Source organism: Hemicordylus capensis, chromosome 4 (genome assembly GCF_027244095.1).
Source record: "Hemicordylus capensis ecotype Gifberg chromosome 4, rHemCap1.1.pri, whole genome shotgun sequence".
NCBI lineage: Eukaryota > Metazoa > Chordata > Lepidosauria > Squamata > Cordylidae > Hemicordylus > Hemicordylus capensis.
Window position 1 is genome coordinate 184,398,137 of NC_069660.1, and position 20,360 is coordinate 184,418,496.

Here is a 20,360-nt window from a genome sequence, read left to right on the forward strand (position 1 = left end):
AGCTGGGTTTGATCGTGCCCAGCACGCAGGTTCCTGCCCAAGTTGGAGGCAAACTGACATAGGCAGCTGTCCCACAAATCCAGTACAGGTGGTCTGGAGCCTCCCAAGAGCTGGAGGTCCCACAGGGGTCCTCCCAGAGATCATATAGGCTCTTCTAGGTAGTCTGATTGTAAGGATTAGAGGGGGTCTTGGAGCCTGCATGATTGAAGTCTATCCACTTCCTAGTGGTATTGCAGACCATCCCTGCCTCACAGGCTAGGGTCCCTGTGGAGATGTTATATTTCTGCCCAGCCGGGCGAATAAAACATCTGGACCCTATGATGGAGTTCTGGAGGGCCCACTGGGTGGGGCGCTGATGATCTGTCCATGTTAGATTCGGGCTTCTGCTTATGTTGACATAATCCACCTCCCGTGCCTCCCAGGGCCACTGTTCGCCCATCTTGGTGCCTGCACAAACATAGCAGTTTGTCACACTCAAGCTTAGGGCTACTCGCTCTGCTAAGTCCACAAACAGGTTCTTGGTAACAGCTGGCACTTCCACGGTTGTGCCCATCTCCTTCCAGAACGTAGTGTGGACAAGGTGTTCAGTGGGTTTCTCCCAGTTCCCTTTCATCAGGAACCGGACTTGGCCGGTTGGATCTCTGGCCCCAGGAACATGGACTCCCATGCTAACCTCAGCCTCATAATTTCCTTCTCCTACTGGCACCCAGGAACTCTTGGCCTGGTTAGGAGTGATTCTGAGGCAGAGGGGGGTGCAGTGATGGTGTTTGCAGTCTGGTTTTGTCTGGCCATAGGTAACCTTGCCTCCCAAGGTGTTCACCCACCTCTGGCGATCTGTGTCCCACTTCCCAGACCGAGCAGGAGCCCTATTCAGAGTGGCCCTGTGGAAACCTACATAGAATCTGGCTGTGCGGTAGGTTCTTGCCCATTCTACCCCTCCACAGTATGTCCCAGCCGGGTCCTGGTCTGTGGCATGACAAGTGTCGAAGCAAAGGGTCAGAGGGTTGTCCTGGCTATAGGAAGGCACGGTAGTATACCTCAGGAGTCGGTTATAGGCGGTAGCTCCCATTCCCGAATCTGGCCCATACAACTGGAGCTGCCACCTGGTCTGCCTGCCTGGGGTGTGGCAGACTGTGGAGCCGGCCTCTGTGCACACCTGGTAAGTGGTGTTAGTGTGGCGGCAGGCCGAGCTAGTGCCGTTGCAACTGTATGAGCTGTGATAGACCAACGTCTGAGTGATCTTCCAGCCATCAGTTGTAATCCGCAAGCAAGGGTTGCACCCCCCTTTGGGCCCTGACTCTTGCTCCGGGAGGGACAGGCCGGAGATTAAGTATAAGGTCAGAAAGCTGAGTTGGGGAAGGGTCCGGCAGCTGTGAAACAAAGGCATAGTTATAGATGGGTGCACTGCCTGCCCACTTGACCCTAACAGACACTAGGATCTCTGGGGAGCCTGGGGGAGCGGAATGTGAGGTTACAGTAACTGAAGATAGACCGGGAGAGCTGGTCATGGGGTCTGGTGATGCTGGTTCTTCTTTCTTCACTCTGTGCAACAATCCAGTTCCGGTGGGATTGAAGCAGAGAGCCGACACCCACGGTCTTTGACCTGTGTCCACCACCAGTCCCGGTCGGTGGGGAGCAGAGGTCTCGCCTTCCGCCTCAGTTCCTTCGGGTTGGCCTGGGGTTTGAGGGCACCTGCAGCGAAGTCGGAGTTGGAGTGGCTTTTAGAACTGATTCAGTGGTCCACTCATGCGGTGCTAATTTTAGGCAGGACCAGTGGATACAGGCAGCAATCCCCTCCACCTTGATAGCCATCTGTGTGGCCAATGGAACTGTATGAGGTCCCATCAGAGGGGCCCGAGAGCCTGCCTCGGTCCCCTGGCCAAAACGGTTGCACTGTGGCAACAAGGAGACTGGGATTTGTTCCTGGATCCATGGTTTTTGGTCCCTGAATTGGCTTCCCAGCTGTCGGATCTGGCCTGCCACTCTAGTGTTCCCCAGTTGGGTCAGATCAGGGGTCACTCAAGAAACAATGGGTGGCAGCATCCCATACTGGGCCTCAACAGGGAGATGTCTGTGGATTTAACTGGAGTGGCCCTGATGCGGGAAAGGACGCTCGGGAGCAATTTGCCAGGTCAGGTGGGTCTCCTGGCATGATTTAACCAGCTGGGTCTTAATCATCCTGTTTATGCATTTCACTCTTACTGAGGATCTGGGCCCTACAGCTCGTGTGGAGTTTCCAGGTAATTGGAGAGCCTGGGCTACCTGCTGGATGATTCTGGCCACAAGCGAGGGCTCAGAACGTCATGGGGAGGCCAAATCTTGGTATGACCTCTTCCAGCAGGGCCCCAGTGATCTCTCTCTCCTTTTCCTATGCATGTAATGAACGCTTCAACACCTCGTGCTGGTGTGAGCAGATGCAGGGACTTGGTGAACTGTCCCTACCCCGGGAAATCAGTGAAGTCAATTTGGATATACTCAATTAGAGCTGCCTCTACTGCTTGAGCCCCAAGGAGCACAACGGGCCCCTATCCTGGCACATGTCACGTAACGTGCACAAGCTTTTTCCACTAAGCAGACACGTTGCAGACATGTAGGGGCTCCTTCAGTAGCCTTTCTAGGGCCATTTCTTCCCCTGTGGATGGACTGATGGTAGTGTTCTACCAAAATGTGTCCCGACCCCTGGGCACTACCTGCCTGTTGTCTGGCTGAAGGAACCAGACCCAGTCCCTGGCTCATGACTCAGCCATCTGGTTTCATTCTCTGGGTGTTCTGGGTGCTGTGAGTCCCAGAGATCTGGGGGTTTGAACAACAGGATCCCCTGTCGGGCTGGATCTGCTTGCAGACCCTCAGCCACTCTTGGGCTGCCTGGTCAGCCCTCCTGTTGCCTTGTGCCTCCCTGCCATCCCCCCTTTGGTGGCCCCTGCAGTGCATAACAGCCACTTGCTGGGAACACCAAACAACCTTGGGGAGGCAGAAGATCTCCTTACTGTGTCTCATCTGGCCCTCTGTGCTGATGGTAAGCGGTCTGTCCTAGCCCTCCTTGGAGAGGCCAGGCTGACAAAGTCTCCTGGTTCCTGCCTCTCGGGGCCCCCTGTGATGGTGGTCTTCCAACACCTGTCCCTGTGGCATCCTTCTGCCAGGTTTGTGTTGTGACCACTGGCCTCCCAGACAGGAGTTCCCGTTTTCTCTTGGGGCACTCCTCCTTCCCAGTGACCCTCCTCTACGTCCTAGCCTGTTCCTTCTCTTGCTCAACTTACCCATGCCATCTGAAACGGTGGCTGCAAAAGGTTAGCCTCTTGCCTCTGGCCACAAGCTTTTCCGTGCTCCTCTTCCTTTCTGTCTCCACTCCCCTGTCTGCTGCTTTCCTACCTCTCTCTGTTCTCCTTTTTCCCTGCTTCTCCACCTTCTGCCTGTCTCTCCTTATCCTATAACCACCCAAACATTACCTTCCTGGCTGCACAACAAGCAACTCCAACAGCATGCCAAACCTTCATTACCTCAAACCTTCCTTTCCTTTCCTTTCCTTTCCTAAACCAGTCTCTTTCCATCTGGCTTCCAACAATCTAACCAGCCTTTACATCACATGTACCAAATAAGCCTCCTGAAACACCTCTATCTCTGCTGGGCAAATGGTCCCAGCCTGCTTGCCTGGGCCTCTGCCCTCATGGCTACAGAGAGGGTTGCCTGTTGCTTGCAACAGCTCCTGAGCCACGGGGAAGGGCATTTGGTCACAGGGACCAACCTGGAATCTATGTAGCGGTATTGGTCTGGGTGTTCTGGTTCCCCTGTAACTACATTCCACAGCTTCTGGGTTACTAACATCTTCAGTTGGCCAGGATCAAGATGATCCCATAATCTCCTGCCTTTCTGGCTCTGAGTTGGGCAGAAGTAACTGCCTCCTTCCTACCATGTTCCTAATTCCCACTGGCCTTGGGGATGTGGATCCCCAAGTGCTTCACACGGTCCTGGCAGGCTTGGGCCTCTGGCTCTCGGGACTCTGTAGCCACCAGTCCCTCAGAGCCCCCCCAAGCCTGGCTTGAAGCTCTTCAGCATACTGTCTAGGGGTGTGCTCTTGGGTGTGTGTGTGTTTCCCACCCACAATTCAGACAGCTATTCCAGACAGACAATGGAGGGAAGGGTATACAGACTGCCAGTAAGGGGTCTGGCAAGTTCACACACATAGGTGACAGACAGAACAACTGATTCAAAAGCCCCTGTAAGCGACCTAAATGCACTCGCGTGATTGGGAAATGCGCTTGTGAAGGGGTCGTCCTGACTCAGCCCATCAGATTCACACAAACCAGTCACACTGCTATTTCTTCCCACCACAAGCCTGGGTAGCGGTTTCAACTCCCCTCTGGAGTTTACTCGAGCTTCCGTAAGGGGTGATCAATCCCTTCTTCCCCCTCTAAGGAGGGGGGTCAGTGTCCCGGTGCGATATCGCTGTGGCTCACCTGGTTCCTGTAGCACGGAGCTCTGTTTCCCTATTCTAGTTTGTCTCAGCTGGTGCGACCAAGCTTGAGGATGAGAGAGAGGGCCCCGTGCACCGCTACCGACCAGGGCAGAGTTCAAATGAGCTCTGGCGCGCCTGGCCCCTATTAACGACGGTGCCTGTCGCTGTCGCCCCCTCCACACTCACTCAAAGCAGGTAGGCAATTGCCTCATCCCGGACTTAAGAGCCCCCAGAAATGTAGCAGAATTCCCCAGCCCGAGCTCAAGTGAAGGATGACACCAGCAGTTGAGAAAAGCAGATTTATTGTCGACAATTAGATCTCGGTGAAAATAGATTTCAAAGCCCGAGATACCAGATTACATTTCAGTTCCAGATTTTATACTCATAATAATTACATTCAGTGCATACAATCTTCATTGGTCAGCATCACTTTACTGTCATATTACAAATATTATAATTATTGCAATGGGATACATTCCTCTAGTACAATGGAGCATTTCTACTCTACACATGATAAGCAACACTATCTTTCTCTTGTCCAGCTGTGCCCTTGAAACTGTTAGTTTGCAGACTTGGCTATCAGGAGATACAGGGAAAGAGGCCTCCTTTCACATTCCAGCCAGGTCAGCAAATTTATGATTTTACAACTTGCAATTAGCAACAAGGCAACTTACAAACCCTATTAACCATTTCTTGACCAAGGCAAACCTGAGTTCTGCCTCAAAAGCAGCATGGATGATCACACAAGGCAATTTTAGCGGATCTTTCCTTCCCTCTGAAGGCACCCTATGCCTTGAAAATATGTCTTTGAGGGCTGACTTAGTAAGTCAGCATGCTGGCTTTTAAATTTTTGACAACCTAAACTTCCAACCGGATAAATTTAAGATGTGTTTTAGATACCCATTAAAATTAGTGGAAATAGTGTGAAGGTTAGTTCAAAGAAAACCTTAAAATGTCATAACAATGCAGTCACTCTTCATCAAGATTTTCTGAAATTTGGTCAGAAAAAACAGGCTCACCTGTTAGATTCTCCACACTAAACCATATATTTCATATTGAGAAGACAAATTGTCTTGATCATATCATGGATTTCCCCCCCAAGTTTTATAATAATTGAATGCTAAAAAAAGCCACTGGCTGACTTCCAGACTAACCTTCCACAGGCATGCCAGGTTTTTTCCATTTTGAAAGGGGTGTTTTTCAGCTATCTCCTGTAGCTGCCAGTGCCTCCTGAAACTATCTTCCTGAGAGTCTCCCAACTCTCGAAGACAAGGTTTCAGGAGGCACAAGTGACTGTAGAGAGAAAGGGAGATCACTGAAACTTGCCCACACCCCCTTCCATAATGGAAAATCTGGCACTTCTGCAGAAGAATAATCTGGATTTTGTTTACTAACTTTAGCTATACTGGCAGACATACAGTCCAGGGGTATGTATCATCATTTGCCCAAAGTTTGCTTGTGTATTGTCATTTGCCCAAGATTTGCATTGCACAATTTGTGTAGTTGCACAACTTGTGTGCACACGTTACTGGGCTGACGTACACTTAAGCAATATCTCAGCCACTATTCCTGCAGCTCCTCCATTAAGTATGTAATTCAAATTCAGTCTCTTCCACTGTGATTTTTTAAAAATAAAGTAGGCTTTAAGACCTTTTGCCCAAAGCAGATGCTCTGAAGTTTGCATGCATCAATCTTAAATATTAATGCTAATGAAACTGCTTTAAGAGCAGTATAATGTCAGTGCTGTATTGGTGAAACATCATGGTTTGTGATGTTGTTGATCCACAATCCTAAACACTTATGTGATAATGTAGCATATTATCACTTATGTGATAATGTAGCAAATCTTACAGCTTAATCCTGTCCCCATTGCAACATAGTTTCCAATTTAATGACTTCCAGATAAACTCCCACCTAGAATTATGAGGAAATCTCGGTCGCAGCAGCAGTACACCAATTTTCTTTCTAGTAGCTGCTTCATCCACTAAGATACCACACTACAGCAGCATTTAGCAGTCTCATTCCTTCCAGTCCTTGCTGAAGTAGTGGCATAGGATTAGTGCTTGTAACTTTTGTTTTGTACTGACATAGGCTTTTGGAGTCTAATCCTATGTATTGCTACAGTGCTACAGTACCGCAGCACTGACACATAAACACCCGTTGAGATCATCTGGAGAGGCTAGTCTCAACACTCTTTACTGGAGCGGAACTACCACTGTGTGGCTGCATTAAAAGAATTTGGGGTGCTGGGGGCTACTGCTGCAGGCCCCGCCACTGGCTCATCTGGTGGCCACACTCTTGTCTGTTGCTACCCTGAGACTCTGGAATGTGCTCCCTGATGAAATGAGAGCCTCCCCATCTCTGACAATAAGGTACCTAAAGACTTCTCTTCATCTGAAATTTTTAAATTTGACTGTGATTTTAAATTGTGTTAAGGTTTGCTGAAAGGCATCATCTCCTGCTGCACAAGAGAAGGCAATGGTAAACCCCTCCTGTATTCTACCAAAGACAACCACAGGCCTCTGTGGTCACCAGGAGTTGACACTGACTCAACAGCACACTTTACCTTTTACCTTCACAAATTTGATAGATAGATAGATAAAATAAACTTCAATGCAAATAAAAGCATTTTTGTGCCCCATCCCCAACCCTAAAGTCAGTTCTTCAGTAGTATATTTGTATATCTGATTTTCTCCTGACTGACATGAGTCCTTTAGGGTAATTCGTGATCATTGGAACTCATAGGCTGTTAGTGCTATCTTGGGAACAGAGGTGTGCAAACAAATATACAAACTGTGGCAGGAACTCAAACCAGATATTCCCAACTGTATATCTCCAGAGAAAGTGGCCATGTCATCATGCTCACTTCTATGGTGATCATCTGGGCTCATAATAGTTCATTCTGCTCACTTTACCTAGGACTTTTGATCTTTACTATGCTAGTGGATTGCTGCTGTCTTGTCTGATATGTCACTTTTGTGTGGCTGATATTTATTTGCACCAAAGGAATGCATTATTTAGAACAGTATTTATTTTTATTTTATTTTTGTGCTGAAAATCTGACCTATTTGGAAGGTCAGATGTTGTGAAATATTTTAGAGATCAGATCATTTTAGAGATCTGTTGTGAAATATTTTAGAGATCATTACATTTTGGAAGCTTGTTTCTCTGAAATATTTCTCATATATTATGCACTTTTGCATGTTAATTGGAATTCCTTTATAAACACCAACAATTCGCAGTGTCATCTACATGGCACAGTAAGGAATAATAGAGAACCATATGAAAAGTAGAATTACACTAGTCCATGCTTGCACATCTGAAGACAAAGTAGAAATTATACCAATTGTTAAAAGCACAATGTAGAAAAATATCCAATTTTCCAAATTTATTCATGCTGTTTGTCATGGGAAACAATCAAAACTGTTCTGTGAAAATCCAGCATTCAATTTTTTTCTTCCAAAATCTCCAATGCAAAGCAGCATCAATACAACAAAGTATGTATAGTACAACTATGCAGTATGAACAGTAAACAAAAAGCAGGGTACACAGAAGGAGGCTGTTAATTTCCCATAGATTTCATATCAGATAGTTATTGTTATTTCTCCTAGGCAGATATTTGACGGCGGCTCAGTTCATGTGGGTGATCCCAAGTCCTTCCATACATGAGCATATTGGTTGGGTAGAGGTTTTCCATAATTCCTCTGATTAGTGAATGTGATGAATCAAACATTGTTTTCTCTGTTTATTACCATCCTTATATCTAAGTTCTTTGGAGATTGTGTGATTTTAAAAAAAAAAAGAAATCAAAAAGCATATCATGCTCATGCACATTTCTCACTGCAGATGATCTTCCATTGTGGCATTCTAGGGTCCCTGCTTATACAGCATATAGTATCTCCTATCTAAGTATATCCAAGGATTAGAGTCTCAGATGTTTCCATGCGATCAGAAAGCTGAAACCATTTCGGGATGAAAGAGCTAAGCATCTTGATGGATTCAGGATGTACTGTATATGAGTAAAGGTGTACTGAACTGGTAGGAGTTATTCCTGCACTAGTATTGCAGAACGTGGCCTTTATATTTCATTTTGAAGTAGAATTGCAGTAAGTACCTTGGTGTGAGTCAATTAGATTGCACAGCATGTTTTTGTGAGGTGGATGACACTGAAATTAGTGTTAAAGCAATGAACAGTGTTTTGTATGAAAATAAATTGTGATGGAAACCTCTGCAATATAAAATGCACCATTAATAACCTGATCCTATAAATCTGCATTAGCAAACTATGCATTGTGCCACAGGAGCTAAAACAGCAATCTATGCTTAGTGAATAGCAATATCAATATATTTATTAAGTCCCTGCCAGCACTTTGCTAGGAGTCAATATATTTAGAAGAAAAGCTCACTATAGGTGTTAAAAATTATCTCCAATTTGAATGCTCGTGACGTTCATCCTTTAAAAGCAGGGCTGCTCAACTTCAGCTCTCTTGCAGATGTTGGCCTGCAACTCCCATAATCCCTGACTATTGGTCGTTGTGGCTGGGGATGGTTTATTTATTTATTATATTTTTATACCGCCCCATCCAGAGGCTCTGGGCGGTGTACAAGAAAAAAAAGACCAACCCCTCCCCCAATCAACTAAAAAACAAATTTTAAAACAATTAAAAACCATTAAAACAGTTAAACATTCAAAACAATTTAAAAAAACCCTGGAAGACTAGGCCAAACAGATAAGTCTTAAGGGCTCTCTTGAAGGCCAACAATGAACTCAAAACATGAATTTCTGCCATGTGTACATTCCACAACCCAGGAGAAGCTACGAAGTCGGCCTGGTTCCAAGTCACCATCAGACATACTGGTGGTAACTGGAGTTGCACTGACTGCTGATATGTTTCTGGGCAAAAGTCAAAGTGCTGGTTATTACATTTTAAAGCCCTGAATGGCTTAGGTCCGAGTTACCTTAGAGAGTGCCTTCTTCTGTATGATCTCCACCATGCATTAAGGTCAGCTGATGTTAACACATGGTGGAAACATATCAGCAGTCAGTGCAACTGTTTGAGAACAGACATAATATGAGCTCTCTGGGTTACCTCCAAGACCAATCTGGCTGCTGCATTTTGGACTAACTGAAGTTTCTGAACTACGTAAAAAGGGATGGAGTATTATTATTATGATGGGAGTAATAGTCCAAAAACAGCTGCAGGACCGAAGGTGAGCAGTCCTGCTTTAAAGCAACAGCAATCAATGGTGGTGGGTCACAACAGAATGCACCAGGTATAAAGGTCCAGTATGCACTGGTAGGATTTACAATTTCTTGCTGTGCAAAATTCCAGCAAACAGTTTGCTCCTTGGTTCAGGCATAGCCAAAGTATGGCTTAGGAGCCACAGATAGCTTACAGACAGAAAATCAGGGCCAGTTCTAGAAATTTTGAGGCCTACTGCAAAATTAGGTTTGGGGGACCCCATGTACAAATTCTAAAGGGCTAAAGAATGGGGAGGTCGTCAGCACCTATATCCCTCAGCTGCTGCTTTGCCTCAGCTAAGTTGGTAACAATCTAGGGCAAAAGAAAAAGAACTAACTGTAGCCTCCAACAACTTTTCCTTTCCTCATTTTTATTTGCCTCACTTTCAATGCCGGGGTCATCTAATGAAGTTGATGGAGAAAAGGAAGGACTTCTTGCATTCAGAAGGCCCTAGGTTCAATTTCTAGCTTTAAGGTTCTCAGGTAGCAGAGCTGGGGAGGAGCTTCAAGAGCTGCTGCCAGTCAGCGTAGACAATACTGGGCTAGGTGGATCAAAGTCCTGACTCAGTGCAAGGCAGCTTCTTGTGTCCAGGGAAAACATATGGGATATAGCCCCTGCTGTGCATGCAGAAAGTGCCAGGTGCTCCAGCTCTCCACGGCTGCCATCATCCTTGGTTGCCCCATGCAGAGGTGCACCTAGGTAATTTTGGAGCCTGGACCCTGAAGGCCTTTGGAGCCCCACCTTCCACGCTGCAAGTTAAGCATCATTTTTTAACACAGTAGGTTCTTGAGGGCACAAACCACACCACCCAGGACAGACTAGAGAGGATTTGGGTGTCCCCAAGGGGTGTGGAGGCTCTGGACTTTGGCCCCGAAGTCCAGGGGTAAGAGCTCCTCTGGCCCCTCCTCTTCTCAGTTTTGGCAGAGGGCCAGCCTGTCTGGAATCCCATCTCACATTCAGCTACTGAGACTCTCTCTCTCTCCTGTTGCTGTCGTTCTGCACAGACCCCAGCCCAGCATGAGGCCAAATGTTGTGGCCCCTTATAGTTGCAGTAGGTTTAAACTGGCCCTGCAGAAAATGGCATGTCAAAATAGATGTGTCCCAGCTGTGGGATCAAGGAAACTTTGGGGGGAGGAGGAGGAGGAGAAGATGGTGCTGGTGGCAAAAGAACTATCTGTAGGAATTGTAGACATTGTAAAGAGACACAGCAGCACTCTACTGGGGAAACCTAGTTCTATGGTTCTTAGCTTCAGGAGAATCTTTCTCATTAATTTCAGTACGTTCAGAATTAACATATCTTTATATGAGAGCATTTGAATGACCTTCTAGTATTATTATTTAAGTAATATATTTTGCATAATTTGCAACTAGATTATGTGTAAGCAATAGTACCCAGAGTTTTTGTCATGTGTTACCTCTAGCAGCTCCCTATACAATTTAATAAATATATCTGGTTCACAATTGTTGGACTGCGAACACAATGGATATGAGCTCCAAGTCCTCATGCTCTTTCTTTCTCCTCATCTCACATGTGAAGGAATTAACTCTGGTTAGTTAACAAACCTGGTTTGTGAATCATATCTCCTGGGTTTAGATAATATGTGGAGATGTGGTTTCATAATCAGGGTTCTGTTGTCAGAGCCCTATCCTGGAAGTGTGATGGGAGCATGCAGATTTGGAGCTCATTCCTGTTGCATTTACAAACCAGCAAACCATGGTTTGTTGAATTTTCTGAACCATCCCCTGTGGATATGACATATTTGGGAAAGTTCCTGAAAAGGCTTTATATGGAAGATAAAAAACATGCATTGAAAAACAATGTATTTTTCTTTCTTCCCTCATTGTTCATATTTGGCATGAACCAAATACACAAGAGAATTATTTTTTAGAACTGGAAAATGTACTTTAAAAAAAGACAATAGATAATGAATAGTAATGGAAGATGATGATGATTTATTCGATTTCTATACTGCCCTTCCAAAAATGGCTCAGGGCGGTTTACACAGAGAAATAACAAATAATGAATAGCAGCCAGCACCTAGACTGATACCACACCAGCATTTCCCATCATGCAGGAGTCATGATTGGGAAACCCTCTGGGACATATTTTCAGGAAGCACAGGTGACTGTAGAGGGAAGATGGGATTTCCAAAAAATAGTACCCGGTCCTACACAACAGAAAACAACCAACGTAGCATTAGTGTGATAAATGACCTTTAAACAGTGGTACAGATGCTGGTAACCTCCAGGCTTTACTGTAATGCACTCTATGTAGCAGGGGCGTAACTACTATTAGGCAAGGGGAGGCAGCTGCCTGAGGGCCCCCACGCCTCGAGGCCCCCCCCAGAGACAAGTCACATGACTATATATTGTGAAGTGTGTGTGTGTGTGTATCAGTGAGGGGCCCATTTTAAAATTTTGTCTCTGGGCCCACTCCAGCCTTGTTACGCCCCTGCTATGTAGGACTGTATTTGTACATAGTCTGGAAACTACAATTGGTACAGAATGCAGCAGCCAGATTGGTCTCCAGGACAACCTGAAGGGGCCACATAACATCTATTTTAAAAGAACTGTACTGGCTGCTGATATGTTTCTGGGTGAAATACAAAGTGTTGGTTATCTCCTATAAAGCCCTTATCGGCTTGGGCCCAGGGCTTTTAAGAAAGTGCTTCCTTTTTGTTTGTAAAGTTTTAGGATGCCTAACAGGCCTGCAAGTTGCTCTGCCATTTTCTTCAGTAGAATAGCATTGCAAGTTAAATTCCACAATTACTAATTAATATGTCAAAAATAACTGTACAAAAGAGCAGCTATATTTTGAGCTGTTCCACATGTAATAATTTATGCACATGGGCTAATTGATATGTAGCATTTCTCTTTATAAACCCTGGGGTGCACATCAAAAGTCCTGAATAATATTCAGGGGGAAAGCAGCATAAAAATAACCTGTGAGCTCATGCTATCTGCTTCTTCCATTGCTGATATAGTAAGGTGATTCACAAGAGCAGCAGAAACCCTGCTAAGGGAGCCCAGCCCGGGTTTTGCTGCTTGTGTGCAGTAATGGGAGCTGTGTGGCTCCTGGCAGCAAGCCTGCCTAAATGCACTTCCCCTTAAAGGAGGTTAATGAAGCAAGTGCTCTGTTAACCCTGGTTTGTTTGTTTTTGGTCATGTGTCTGCAGCTGCGGTGGACTCAATTGGGGAGGGGGGTGAGGACACCCCAGGAATTCACCGCACGCTCACATGGTGCATTACTGGGGCTCCAGGGTGTGTGCGCAGCCGCACTTCCCTTCACCTGACCCCCAGAGCTGCTGGATGAACCATGGCTGGGTGCAGGAGTACCCAAGCAAAGCTGCCACTCATCTGGGTGGGCGATCCGCCCACCCAGCAATGGGCTAGCGATCATCTGCGGGGAGAGCAGGTCAAACCCGCTCTCTCCACAACCCCCCTTACAGCTCTTCACACTAATCGTGTGAAGAGCCTCAATGTGTCTTAAGGGGTACTAGAAAACATATTTCTTCCAGGACCGCTTGTCTTCTCTGCAGAGCATGCCAATTGGTTTAAGGCATGACTGTACTTCTGTAATGTGCCAGCTGCTGTTTTTGGTTTAGCAATGACTCGCAACACAAGTACCACTCTGGAAACACTACTTAGATCAGAAACACATTACTGATGTCAAGCAATGAGTTTCTGATCTAAGTAGAGCTTCCCGAGTGCGGAGCGCTACTTGGAGTATTTGTGCTCTTGCAAAGCACAAGGCTGCCAGCATTTTGCTAGGAGTCCACAATAGCACGGGCAGATTGACAGCACCCACGTTAGGCTATGCACCATGTGGGCCATTGTCTTTTATGAAACAATGTACCAGATTTGATCCTCTTGAATTTGAAAGTATTCTTGTACCACCACCAGCACCACCCTTCTAGGTCAATGGGCCTGTACAGGTGTAACTAAAGCTTGATTTTGGTCTGTGTGCTGTCTATGCTGAAATCTCTTACTTAATCCACTGTAATCTAAATCTGCTATGATCTTTGCTAAAAATAGACTATAGGAGGCAATTTTTTCTGGGCTTAGTAAGCTTACATTTCACAGTGAATAGAGCGTGGTTGCTTGTAAAATAAGAAGTATGACAAGAAAGGATGTTATCTTCTAAAAAGGCGGATATGGTGATTAGCTTTGGTATTAGCATACATTTACATTATTCTTACAGTAGTCAATATGAGAACATACAGGAATGAAGAACAAAGTTTGGTAAAAGCTTTTTCGTTTAAAATATTAGTTGTTGACCTGTACCAAAAGTGTATAGGTGATCTTTCTGCAGAATAGAGTATGATTAGCATCCTGTCACTAATCAAAATATGACCAAGGAGAGGATAAACATATGATCTGAAAAGCCATGAATTAATGAGTTCCTCACTTGAGTGAGGGTGCTCCATAGGCTTCCATAGAGTCTATTTCTGCACAGGAACTGCACACACAAATCAGATGCAGAAAAACAACTGGCAAATCACCAGATGTGATCACTATCTGTCATGAATGCACCTTCCTATATACCTTACAGTGTGAATGGGAATGTGCACTATCAAACCTTGTATTTGGTTACTATGTCATGTTAGGGGTGTGTACGGAACCGGCTGGCCCGGTTCGGTTTGAGTCCGGACTTGACTTGAACCAGACCGGTCAAGTTTGCTCCGGCCCCCATCAAATCTCCCGGTCCAGTCTGGGGAGGGGGAACCTCCCCCCCACTGCCACGGCCTACAGGAAGCCCCCTGAAGGGGCTACAGGTTTTTTTAATTTCTTTTTTAAAAAAAATTTGGAAAAAAATTCATGGACTTGTCCAGAGGTTTGGTTCCAGTCTGGACAGAACCGGGGGTGGTGGGGGTGGTGGTTCAGTTCGATCCCGAACCTCTGGACCATTCCACACCTCCCTATGTTATGTGCAAGTATATCTGAAATGGGGCTTGTGGCTGACATCCATACAAAGTTACTCCATAGTACTACTACTACTATGAGAGTGGAATGAACTTTTTAAAAATCTGACACAATTAGCAGTATTGCAGTGGAGTGATTGTGAATGGATTTATAACAAAAAATGACTCATATAATCAAATCTTCTTATAAAAGATGATATAATCCCTCTTCATATCCATCCCCAGCACCTGAGAGGATTCTTGTACGAACAACTTCCCTTCACTGCTGACTTCTTTTCCGTAGACTCATAACTCTGTGAGTGTGTGCAGAGCTGCATGGATTTCTGCATGTCGGGGAAGGACTGGATACTGTATTTACTTACCATGGTCTAAGTACAAAGTTCTGAAGTGAGGTGAAGGGAAGTCATAAATAAAAATAAATTTTATATTCAGTTAAGTTAAACACTCTGACATGTTATTACAATTCGGATACAAATAATTTTAATTCCACATACTTGATAAATGAGGTAAAACAACTTTGCATTTCATTCCAGTGCTTGATCTTGTGTTCCACTGTAAAAATATATACATTAAATATGAACCTTATTTATGAAATGTTTGAATTTGTCATAAACATACTGTTTTTTCATAAGCTTACTATAATCCTAAAATTGGCCACACTGGTATTATGTAAACATTTTCCATTATGCAAACATTAATTTTCGACAGATTTTTAAATGAATACTCTCAATCCCACTTTGCCCTACAGAATGAAGACACCAGTACTTTTGGATCTCTCTTGTTTCATTTCTGAATGAGCAGCAATTTGCTGGGAATGATTAGAATTTCACATCTTAAAAATATTAAGTTCTTAGTAATGGGAAACTATCATGCTTGGCTAAACTACCATAAATGACTAACTGTGCCAAGTAATAAATGGTATCTAATGGGCACTGTGGATTAAATGTCCCATATCAATTAAAACTGAATGGCCACATCTTTATATATTCTTCAGAGATTTACACAAATCATCACATTTTTCTTTAGTGTTTAGTGCAGATGAAAGTAATCAGAATAATTTTTTGATAGAACTGAAATGTCACATAATTATAATACAATTATTTACTTTTGGGACCTGTTTCTGTCTCCCTTTTATTGCTAGTATGTGACAAGTTGGGGAAAGCAATGGATTTTCTATGTCCTTTTCCCATTTGAGGTTCTACACATCTGAGTAGAAGATATATGCAAAAAAATAATTATTTATTTAGACAAAAATAGGACCACAGTGCAATACTATTGTTGCGCCTTTCAGGCATAATCCATAGGGAACAGCACTTCTGTGTTCTTGTGCCATTCATTTCAGCAGAAGAATTTCCTTGTGATTCTGCCCTTAATTTCATTTAATGGCTTGCTAAAGCTTTTAGCTCACTATAGGCCTTAGACAGGTCTCTCAGCCTTTGGTTCCATCTATAATTTGGGAATAATATTGAATTAGGTTTCAGGGTTCTTGTAAGGTTTTCATTAGGGTTGTAAAATTGATTGATTAAGTGCCATCAAGTCGGTGTTGACTCTTAGCGATCACATAGATAGATTCTCTCCAGGATGATCTGTCTTCAACTTGGCCTTTAAGGTCTCTCGGTGGTACATTCACTGCTATCGTAATCGAGTTCATCCACCTTGCTGCTGGTTGCCCTCTTCTTCTCTTTCCTTCAACTCTTCCCAGCATTATGGACTTCTCAAGGGAGCTGGGTCTTCACATAATGTGTCTGAAGTGTGATGGTTAATTGTTTAACTGCTAAGATTAGGCGTATCAGTCAGAAATTGTTTTATTTTATTTATTTTATTATTTATTTTACATATTTTTATACCGCCCAAAACTTGCGTCTCTGGGCGGTTTACGACAAAATAAAAACATTAAAACATCAGTTAAAAACAAAAACAAGAAATTTAAAATATGACAATTAAAAAATTTTAAAACAATATTCTGAAATAACATTAAAAACAATCAAAACAGCATCAGTTAAAAGCCTGGGTGAACAAAGAGGTGTGTCTTAAAAGACAGGTGCATCTTTTAAAATGCTTAAAAATAGATTGGGGTCGGGGGAAAGATTGTGGCTAGAATGAATCTGGCCTCTGCCACTATCTTCTCCTTTGCTGTCATCTCTATCCCTTATAGCTACTCTCATTCTTTGCAGTCTCTTTCACACGACTCCTTGGCCTCTTGTGAAGCTACTCAGGGCTGCACAACTCAAATGCCCTGGTGGGCCTGAATCACCCACAACTTGGCATGCAGGGGCTGAGGTCAAATTTTTAGCACATTATTACATTAAATATTATTAGTTACTTATGCATCTATTCCCCCTGTCAATGGACCCATAGTTTTAACCAAGGAGAGTGGCCAGAGAATTGGTCCTGTCCCTTCTCAATCAGTGAGGCCCCTAGAGTGCATGCCAGGCCCAAACAAATGCCAAGTCCTCTTCTCTCCCTAAATTGTTGTTTTCAGGCTGCAATCCTAGGCATGCTTACATGGGAGTAAGCCTCACTGGGCACACCATGGAGCATATCTCTGAGAAAGCATGCACAGGATGGCACTATGGCAGTTTCCAGATGCTGTGGTGCTGCAGGATACCTGGGGGCCAGTAAAATAGTCCCTGGGGGCCAAAACCGGCCCCCGGGCCTTATGTTGTGCAGGCCTGGAGCACTCCCTCCTCATCACACTTGTCATCATAGCACCGGACTGCTGCATCCCTTGCCCACTCTTGGTTCCTCCCTCCTTCCTCCCTCCTTTCCCCAAACACTGTTGAGCAATTAGTGGGGCTTCTGTTGAGGCCTTTCAAAGCTGGATTTCAATTCCAACATTTTTAAACAATCACGTTTGGTGTTAACAATTAAACAAAGATAGTGGTCCACATCCTGACTAACGAAGCCTGGCTGCCTCTGAAAGATGCATTCATGCAGTGGAGCAGCTAGGATAGCATCCCACAATATGAATACATCTTTCAGATGCATCCCTACTTTGTTAGTCAGAATGTGGACCACTTTCTTTGTTTGGTCTGCTCTGCCTCTGGAAGTGCCCGGTGCCACCTGAAAATATGTCACCTGAATATTTTCAGATGATACAGGGCACTTCCGGAGGCAGAGCAGATCATTCAAATTTGTTCCCCTCTACTGTCCACACGAGTACAGTGGTAGCTGGGAAGCTCTCCATAGTGCAGATGCATCTTCTTGGCACATCCATGCTGCATTAATCACAATGGCAGCCAATGATTCCAACTGTTTAAATATCCCTACTGTTATATGGGTGTAAAGTGGTTTGAACACTCTCAGTGCTATATTAATTATTATATTCAGCACACAAGAAATCAAGAAAACATTTTCAAGTTGTGAGGAAATGCTACAATTCTTTCAAAACAGCACCCAGATTCAAATACGATGAACCAGCTTAGAGACAATTACAATCACAGCTTCACATCTGTACTCCTGACATTATGAATTTTTGAATTTAGCACTGCAGTTAATGGACTCTCAAAGGAAACTGAATCCCATAATTATTCAGAAAAAAGAATAAAATCTTTTTTTATTTAGACAAGCTTCCCTGAGCTACAGACCTGATAGATCTGCCTCCTGGTGTTATTTTCTAGTGTCCTCCTTTCAGGTACTTTCACGTAAACCCATTGCTAGCTATAATTTATATTAATTTTCACATGTAAAAGAATACAATCTGAAATATTATATGGAGTTCAGTGTGGCTGAATTTGCTTTCCTTTAACCATCTTCTTTTTATTTATAGACTGGCCTTATTGTTGCCTGTTACCAGGGTTTTGTGGACATTGTAATAGCCTTAGCACAATGCCCTCATATTGATGTAAACTGGCAGGACAATGAAGGGAACACGGCTCTAATTACAGCTGCCCAGGCAGGTAAGGAGTTTTGCTCCTTATTTCATGTTTATATCCAACAGTGTATGAGTATATGTTTGTAATGGCCAATTTATTGTTGTCTTGTTGTGATGAGGCAGTGAATGTCAGGGGTTTTCCTTAACATTAGACTCAGACTCCAGCCCACCAAGCATTGCTGCTGTGTGGACTTTCATTCCTTTCAGAGAAGCTCGCCCTTTTTAATGTAGCCCAGGACTATAGTTAGCAAAGCTGTCACTAATTAGTGTGTACCAGTCTTCATCTGCTGTATTAGAACTATTGGAAATGACTTGTACTATTCATTAAACGTGGAGAAGGAGATATATCCTCTATCCTATGTTTTGAAATGTACATTATTTTATAAGGCTTTTTTAAAAAAAGCGACCTTTTTCATTGCTTAGTAATTATAATATATAGTTTGTGATAGGACATTGGGGTGTACTGTTCAAAAGGGTGGAAAATCAAGAATTCTTCCAGGCGAGCACAAACCATGAACCCCCCCCCCCCCTTTTTTTAAATTTAAAACTTATTTCTATACCACCCAAAACTTACCTCTCTGGGCAGTTTACGACCAGATAAAAACCAGATAAATTAGCTGGTTTACTGAGACAAAAACAATGGCACACTTCCAGACCAGTGCTGTGCTGTTATACAATGAGGGAGGGCGATGTTGACAGTCACCGCTTCCCTCTGAAGCTCACTATACATGTCCCTGAGGGCTATGAAACCCCTAGGGACATATATTGAGGAGATACAGTGAGCGTCACAGGGAAGATAGTAGAAAATCATCCCCCCAATTTGTGCAATAGTACAGCATTAGTCTGGATGTCAGCCATTGTCTGGTCTGGATGCCAACTAGTATTTCTTTCTTTCTTTTAAAAACCCTTTGCATGAAATTAAGCAGCTCCCAGAATCCTGACCATAGTATTTCACTTGCTGGACCAGCAAATGAGAGTTTAAATTTGGGCATTCGTACAACTCTACTGCCATAATGTTACTGAAAATGAAATAATGTTAACACAGTTACATTTGTATTATAAGTGTGTCCTTCCTTGCTCAGAACCGTCTATTTCCAGTCCAGGAAACCAGCCTAAATAATTACAATAATGTAGGAGGGGGGGGGGGAATCTGCTTTTTAAGCTGGTACTTTTTAATGACAATTTTCTTGTATCCCTGTTACCAGAATATTTATGTTGTAGCTAAGTGAAATACATAAAAATATTGGTAATACAAAGCTAGTAATCCTGCTGTGATTTTTTCTTGTACCATTTTGAAAAACTATGCGCTACAATATTATAATTTTTTCCTGTAAAAAATACTTACGTATTTTCTGTTTCTTTTCTGGAAAATCAGTGGCTGACATTTTGATTTAATTACTCAATAATAATTTAGGAGTTACCCTAAAGGACTACTAAATTCCAATAGGACTTCCTCTAGTAAATGTAGTCAGAATGTTAGCTACTGTCTGGTATAGCTTATTCACTAAAGTTAGATGGTCTCAGATAGAGTCTAACCTGCTTTGGTTGTGTCCACCCAGGATATATATCTGGACAGTAAAAGGATTAGAATTAAGGGGGGCTCTTCTCTGACCTTTATACTTAATTATAATGAGCTTAACATTAATCCACAAGACTGACATTGACTTGATACTGCCTGTCAGTATTTGACACTGATCCCCAAAGAAACTGATGCTTGTTTTAGTCTATGCTACAATATGCAAAGAAAGTTTATCCATAGTAGTGGGGTGATACTTTTCCCTTTGTAAAGCTTAATGACTGTGCTGACAACTTGTATTTTATTCAGGGTCTTGTTATATGACTTAAGTGTTACTTCTGATGGATTATTT

At 43.7% G+C, this 20,360-nt stretch overlaps 1 protein-coding gene across 1 annotated transcript in view; it reads left to right on the forward strand.

The window, feature by feature from the left end:
• Positions 1–20,360, forward strand: part of ANKRD33B (ankyrin repeat domain 33B) — a 57,866-nt gene that overhangs the window by 13,249 nt on the left and 24,257 nt on the right. The window contains exon 2 of the mRNA XM_053248581.1: positions 18,388–18,517. Within this exon, the coding sequence (XP_053104556.1) occupies positions 18,388–18,517 (130 nt within the window). The remainder of the gene's footprint in view (positions 1–18,387; positions 18,518–20,360) is intronic.